This window comes from Cyprinus carpio, chromosome B10 (assembly GCF_018340385.1).
Source record: "Cyprinus carpio isolate SPL01 chromosome B10, ASM1834038v1, whole genome shotgun sequence".
NCBI lineage: Eukaryota > Metazoa > Chordata > Actinopteri > Cypriniformes > Cyprinidae > Cyprinus > Cyprinus carpio.
In genome coordinates, this window is record NC_056606.1 from 17,381,309 (window position 1) to 17,389,236 (window position 7,928).

Genomic DNA, 7,928 nt, shown 5'->3' on the forward strand with positions numbered 1-7,928 from the left:
TTTTTCCTCTTAATATTAAGGCAAATCATTCAAAATATTAGCACAAAACAGTGAGATGGTACCTCTATACTGCAAAAGTAATAACCCAGGCTGAGCGGGCCATTCACTGCTGAACTGCACTGAGATCTGGTTACTAGAGCTCCGCAGCACCAGACCTCTGGATAACATGGAGTTGTTGGCCAGAATTGAGGCCATGGGTCCCCCTAGATCCTCTAGAACAGCCTCCATCCCATCATCCAAACTCGCGTTCAGCACCTGCAGCACAAGGGCAGAATCAGATCAAAAGGTAGGCTGTGATATTCCAGACTTTCATGATTGCATCTGTGTAGATATCTATTAGGATCAGCTCAACTGAAATTGTGTTGTGGGTGCACTTCAGTGGGTCCGGAATATGAAAGTGTGTGTGGACGTTCTTCTGATCGGTTTTGTTGCATGTGTCTCTGAGATAAGCATATTGAACAGTGTTGTGTGAAGTGTTGAGCTGCCCGGTTGTATCAGAGCTGGTACTGATACACCCACTGATATGTTTTTACCGCTGTGAGAGCTGCACAGGTGCTACACAGTTTTCTTGTTGCATTACAGATATTAACTCACGTAATGCTCACTGAGAATTTGTACTGAGAGCATACTTTGGAGAATTAGATATCTGGGGAAAATAGAGCATAATGTGCTTTACCAATTTCTTGGAAATGCTATCAACAAAACAGATATGAAAAAACTGAATTGATTTAGGCTAACGTATTCCAAAAAGTTATTTAAATAATGAGTTTCCAATAAGTTTCGCAGACCTTTAAGTAGAGATTAAATAAAAATATGAAATAAAAATGTTTAATTAATTAATTAATTAATTAATTAATTCATATACGATTCAGGAACCACACTGGTCGCGCTGTATGATTTTGATTCACTAAAAAGAATCGGCTCAGCATAAGAGATTCATTCATTCGGGAACTGGACTGGCGCGCTGTATTGATTCACTAAAAGAACCGGCTCAAAAGAGTCATTCGTTCTGGAATCAAACCACGCTCGTCTATGTTTTGATTAACTTTTAGTAATGGTGTTGTTGAGGTAATTAGTTTCGCATTCGCCAAAGAATGCACGTTTGAGAACCTTTAGTGGAACCTAAAGTCAAGAAATTAATTTGTTCCCGGTATTTTTTTTAAAGGTGAAACTCGGTTCCTAATGAGGACGAACAGCAGGTAAACACACCAACGTTAGTGAGAAACTGTAGGCTAATTCTGTATTAACAATCACTGCGTTTAAAACGGTCACATCATAGTAACAAAGCGGTATAAAAACCAATTTAAAGAGACATATGACTTTGTTCCATCATTCCCTTCTGTGATACGTTAGCTATCTTAAAACCAAAGTGTTATTTGCAAACAAATAATGCTAGACCAAGTGCAGAGTTTCAGACCTTCTTTTCTTTTATTAAATGAAGCCACATAAAATACTAATTTGTCAGAGGGTAAAGGAGCTGATGACCTGCACTAAAAATTGCATAGATTTGAATACATGCATGATAAATGTAGCTTCATATTTCCAATGCCTTTGCTTTTCTCTTTCCTTTGTGATTTGTCAGTCTTGCATGCTGAGAGGAATAACCGTCCCTGACACTCTTTTGCTTTTCATCTCTATGCTTTTTATGACACATACTGGAATTAATATCAGTTGACTCTCCAGCTGAGACCTTGACTGAAAAACTCATTTCAGATGTGGTGGCAAGACCCTGAAACTCTCTTCAGGTTGAAGTGATTCCTTTCTGTGAATATTAGCTCATTTGCTCTGCTATAATTTGAGCTATTTAAACTCAAATGCCAACTGAACAAGCACAAAGACCTTAATTTCCATCACCTAGGTTTAAAAGTGTGTCATCATCAGATGTTCGGTTGATGCTCCCTGACCCATGTGCTGGGTAGGGTTAGCAGGGCAGTGCGTATGGAATAATATGAGCGCTGTCATGGTCAACAGGTCGACAAGCAATTAAAATGAAACAGTGTTGAGAATCTTAATGATTTGTGGCCTTTCACAGGACTTTTGTGGACTCGAGCAGACCAGTTTGTGGAAAGTTAATGAGGGTCTGGCTGACAGAGCACTGGACCCTGGAGAGACGGTATTGTGAATACAAGGTACCTCTAATTACAGCTCAACTAAAACTCCAATTTTACTACTAAAGACTATCCACCAATTCATCAGCACATACGCATTGATTAGATCATGAACTTCTCACATCTATCTAGAAATTCTATGAAATAATATGTATTATGGATTTTGAGGAAAGCTGACTCATGTACTAATGCATCTGTTCCATAAATCACAGCAAACAGCCATGGATCACCACAACCTTGGTCTCATAAAATATAATGATTGATAGCCAATCCGCAAAAGGAGCACAAACTAAGCTAGAAATGTTGTCGCATATTTCATAGCAGTATCAGAAAACACATAAAACAGGCTTTTCATATAAGGGTGAAAACAAACTGTGAAGTTCAATGCTTTTTCACAAATAAATATTTAGAAAATGATATTCAGTCCTGTTAACAGCTCTTGCATATTCATTCTTCCAATGAGCGGGCTGAAAACTGTATTAAAATACTCTGACAATATGATACTGACTGTTTGCTACTGTAAGTGGTGCCGCAACACCTTCAGTACAGTGTGAAACAGCAAACATAGTAATCTATTTCCTTTTTCTTTTTTTCTTCTTTTCTTCTTTTACACTTCGAGGGTGTATGAAAAATGCATAGCGAGTCTAACTGATTCCCAAAAGAATGACTTTTCTCTTGGCTTGAGTAATGAAGTAAGACACTGTGTAAATTCTCTTTGTAACTATTTAGAAAAGCGTCTAGTTTTCCTCTGCTGTTCATGTTGAATGACTCTTATGAGCATGTTCCTTTTGGTGAGTCAAAACTGTACAATGTTACCGGTGTACCCAACTAATACTTGAATGAATGAATGAATCAGTAGTTTCTAGTGAATTAAACATAAACGGCTTACAACTTATGTTTTTCATGAGTCACTCATGTAGTTACAGAGATGGTTGTTCATGGCAGCATCTGGTTAAAGATGTACAATATGAATTCTAGTAGTACTTTATAAAAAAAATGAATGAAATGTTTTATTAAGTTTATTTATAAGCTTGTTAGCTTTTTTTGCCAAATATGGGCATAATGGTATTGCATTTCACCTCTTTGGAGTTGGAACCCGCAACTGTTAGCTGTCCTGATCTTTAACCACATGGATCTTTAAACATCCATATTCAAACAAATATGCGGCCAGTGAGTCTTTAGCATCCCCTTCCAGAGCAAGCACATTTCAAAATCACTGGCTTTAAATTGGCCACTTGGAGAATTACAGATGTCAGGAAAGAGCAATTATTTTTAAGGACTCTTGTTTTGCTAGATATAAAAAAGCAAAGGTATGATCAGAACTTTCTAAGTTTGTAGGATATATTTTGCGATCAATTAAGTGCATTAAATATTATTTTAAACTCAATATAATATCCTCAAACATAAATAAAAAAAAAATACTTCAGCATTTTCATGATCTGCCTCAACTTAAGTAAGATCAATATGCATTACAAATGAAAAAGTTTTGACTTAAGACACACCTTTAAATAAATGAAAAAGGTCAGCTGTTGGTGAATATTGTAAGCAAGTACTCAGAAAACTAAATTCACCAAAGCACAGAGATCAAATGAAGTCAAAATCCTGATGAGGCTGTCACATCTAAAATGTTCAGAAAGTCAAGTGAGCATCACATGTATGATTCAGCACAGCCGCTCTCATCCAACTTAGCTACTGTAGGGCTTTTTAGAGGGTATTTTGTTTTGTTTGATACAGCAGCTGTTATGCAGTCAAACACTGATTTGCGAACATGACGGTCCTCCTGGAACTCCATACGGAAACTTTCACAACTTCAGACTGGAGGTCTTTATAAATGCCTGAGAGAGAATTGGCAGCATCTGTCTGCATTTCTCTAAAACTTTCATATGCAATGTTCTGTCTCCTCACAATCAATTTTTAAATGCACTTCTCTCTCTTCTGATCAATCCAAAATTAGAGATCTGAGAAATTGCAGTGCAGTCGATCGAACCGTATTGAGTTGGATGGCTGACAGGAACAATAACAAGTTCCACCTGATTGCATGAAACGCAGAATAGACATTGTCTGCGATGCTTCATTTGCTCAAAATGAACGGCTTGAGTAATGAAGTAAGACACTTTGTAAATCCTCGTTGTAACTATTTAGAAAAGTGCCTAGTTTTCATGTGTTGTTCATAATCATACTGGTTTATCAAAGATATCATTCTGTGATTTAAAGATGAGTGCGCTTAAAGTGTCCCATTATGGATTTTTGAAAATAACCTTTCATGCAGTGTGTAACAGCTCTAAGTGAATGAAAACATCCTGCAAAGTTTTAAATCTAAAAGTGTACCATGTATAAAGTTATTGTCTTTCAAAAGAAAGAGTCAACTCTGAATCATTTAAACTAGTCGTTTTTTAAACGAATCCCAAGCCGTTTCATGTTGACGTCAACATGAAATATTAGCATATTGCCCACCCACTTGTTGCGCACAGATCTGGAAGACCTGATTTTCACGTTTGTCTGAATGAAAATGCAAATTCATTCTTTGCCACAAGGTGCCGATTTAGGAGCGGTAAAAATAGGAGTTTCCCTGGTAACCACTGTACACAAAGCAGCACTGCACTCACAAATGCTGATTTATCAGGCATTACAGGCACGATGAAATGAAAATGAGATCAATCGGACCAATCACCACAGATTAGCGTCATGCAAAGGAGGGGTTTGGAAAAATTAATCGTTGAGTGAATGTTTGGGAGTTGTTGAGTAAACAAGGTAAAAATAAATGCATATTATAAGACAATGAAAGTGTTTTTTGACATTGCATGCATGTCAACCTGTTGTTGGGGACTCCCAAAACCAAAACATGAACCTTTCAAAACCCATAATGGGGCACTTTAATGTCTTAATCATGCTCCTCAACTAAGCAGTCACTAATATCATCATACTGATTAATTTAACTATGCTATTTCTTCACTTTTTCAATTCTCAGTTGTATTGTATTTCTTGCATTACTAGCACACATCCAAGCACTGTTCATCTATCTATAGCAATTTTACAATTGCAATGGCCTGTTTGCAGTTGTAAGGCTTCTCAGTCCATATTTGCTGTTTAAGAGAATGAATGTTTATCTCATATCCATGTAGTTATGCAGGAAGCACAGAAAATAATATCTTGTCATACTGAGCCTGTAGGGACAGGCTGAGACTTTAAAAAATTTCTGGATACACTTATGAAATTTCAATGTTAAGTGTAGAGGAGATGGAAATGACACTCTGTTGCCCTTGAGAGACAAAGATGTGCAGCGAGAGAGATGCTTCTCCCTCATCTGCATATGATAAAGGCATTAGATGAAAAAGTACTGACCTGAATCTCAACGCCATAACCCAGATATACAGTAACCAGGCAGGTGCAATGAATGTGAGAATCAAATGAGACATCCGGGGGGAGCTCAATATAACCCTCGGCGTCTGTGAAGTTCATACTGCAGTGAGCTGGAAAAAGAAAGACCAAGATAGAGAAAAGGGCACCATTCTGAAGTCACCCCTTTTACAGCTGTCTTATGTTTGGTTGGCTGTGTAATAATCCTCCATTAGCTCTGTGGCCTGTGCATTGTCATAGAGATCAACATCCATATACACCTATATCTTTCATCCATATCTAGCCATAGCTATCTGTAGCTGTCCTTATCCATCTATATCCATATTTATCTACCTGTCCAAATCCATCTATGTTCTCTGTATCTAGCCATGTATATCCATCCATATCTATTCATATCCATTTGTCCATATTCATATACACCTACATTCATATCTATAATTATACATATCTATCCATCCATATCTATTCATAGCCATCAATATCCATATCTGTCTATCCACATTTATCTATATTCATCTATCTATCCATACCCATTTATGTCATCTGTATTTATCCATATCCATATCTTTCTGTCTATATGCATCTATATCCTCCAGATCTAGCCATCCATATCTTGCCATATTTATGTATATCTTCCATCCATATCCATTTATGTACCCATATCCTTCTATATCCATCCATGTCCTCATATAGCCATGTGTATCCATTCATATCTAGCATCCATATCTATCCATATTTATCTTTCCATCCATATCCATCTTTAGCCATCTATATCGATTATCAATATCCATCTAATGTAATAATATAATGTTCTTAATGTACCTGGAGAGGTCTCAGAGGAATATCCTGATGTGGTTTTCCCCTCCGGCCTCCGTGATTCTTTCTTAGGTGAAGTTGACAGAAACAATGGTGGCAAAGTACTTTCCTTGCCAAAGGCTTTCTTTGTTGTTGTGTTGAGAGTTGTCTTTTGACCTGTGCTTGTGGGAGTGCTTATTGGAATGGTGGGGTTTGTGAGAGGCTGAGAGGTGACCATGATCTTCTCTGATGTTCTACTACGGCTTTTGCTGGGCCGCCTTTGTTCCACAGATGTTGCCGCAGTCAAGGTCAATGTGGTCACAAGGTCAGAAAAGACTGCTGCATCCTCCTGAGGCACCAGAAGTGAATGTTCAGTGTTAGATGTAGAGGTAGAGATTGTTGGCACGGTGTGCGGTGCCTCTTTAAAAAACTGCTGATCTCCCTCGAAGCTCTTGGTCAGCAGAGCCGAGTGGAGTTTGAGCAGTCTTAGGTTGGGGAGGATTGGTACTGCATCTGTGGTGAGCTGCTGGACGTCAGTTGGTGGCTCCTGTTTGCTGGTGAAAGGGTCAAACTCTCTCTCTGATTCTGAATCTCCTCTTCTCTGAGTTTGTACAGTTCCATCTTCTGCAAAGTCCAAACAGATTGAAAATTAGTACTAAACCAGTTTAGTTTGGTGTAAGGCAGTGATGTTTTAAACTGGGCTCTACAGATACCCAAGGGGCCAATGTAAAATATGAAAGATAAAAAGGGGAAAAAGAAAAATAAATTATATGTATTATAATAGTATATGTATACACACACATGCACAAGATTATATATATATATATATATATGTGTGTGTAAACTCTGATTGGCCAGCAATCCAGTGCGTTGTGATTGGCCGAATGCCTCAAGAGTGTGACGGAAATGATAGACCCCTTGTCATACTGTGATGCGTGTCCCTGTCAGAACACCGGCGAGACGAGACAAAACAATAAAACCCATTACAAACGAGCCATTTGTTGCATCTAGTGTAGACATAATTACAGATTATAATGACTTATACTGTGGCATTGAGCCGCGTAAACATAAAACCATGTCTGCATTTGTGATCGGAGAAACGACAAACAACAAGCTGTACTCTACACCAGCAGTTCTCAATTCCAGTCCTCGCGCCCCCCAGCTCTGCATATTTTGCACTTCTCTCTTTGTTAACACACCTGATTCAGATAATCAGCTCATTAGAAGTGAGCTCCGTGCATGAATTGTGTTTTCATTGACATGGTCCCTACACAGTGTTCATTGGTCCCTACTCCCTTAGCAGGGGAAATCTGTTAAAGTTTACTTCACTTTGGAACATTCATTCACGGATTTGCGCAACGTTTCCACACACGGACAAGTGTGACATCATATACCTCTGTAAATAAATTAACAATTAAAATTTGCGTCTCGCACACTTCAATGCACTTTGAATGGAACATATATGTGATATATATACGATACTTCGGATCAATACGCCCATCCCTAATACTCATGCATTTTCTTTCTCAACTGTTAAGACCTAGTAGAAGAGAGCTCAATTAGGTATTAGCACACTGTCGATTCGGCTGTCTGTATGCGAGCACTTTAGATGTGTTCGCATGTCACTGCACGCTGAAAACTTCTCACAAGCACTCGACAATTGTCAAC

The 7,928-nt window shown here is 38.2% G+C and overlaps 1 protein-coding gene and 1 long non-coding RNA gene across 4 annotated transcripts in view; one reads left to right on the forward strand and one right to left on the reverse strand.

Moving 5' to 3' along the window:
• The window catches only part of sez6a (seizure related 6 homolog a), a 47,411-nt gene that overhangs the window by 12,178 nt on the left and 27,305 nt on the right, over positions 1–7,928 (reverse strand). For both annotated transcript variants that reach the window (XM_042732975.1, XM_042732974.1), the window contains exons 2-4: positions 6,288–6,884; positions 5,451–5,578; positions 63–255 (exon numbers count right to left, since the gene is read on the reverse strand). In XM_042732975.1, coding sequence (XP_042588909.1) covers positions 63–255; positions 5,451–5,578; positions 6,288–6,884 — 918 coding nt within the window. The remainder of the gene's footprint in view (positions 1–62; positions 256–5,450; positions 5,579–6,287; positions 6,885–7,928) is intronic.
• LOC109097395 overlaps positions 919–7,928 on the forward strand; it is a 35,355-nt gene continuing 28,345 nt past the window's right edge. Inside the window, exons 1-3 of one of the 2 annotated variants that reach the window (XR_006155760.1) lie at positions 935–1,068; positions 1,166–1,199; positions 2,033–2,129. This is a non-coding gene — a long non-coding RNA (uncharacterized LOC109097395). Of the gene's footprint in view, positions 1,200–2,032; positions 2,130–7,928 lie in introns of both variants that reach the window. The other variant, XR_002019112.2, reaches the window with a different exon arrangement.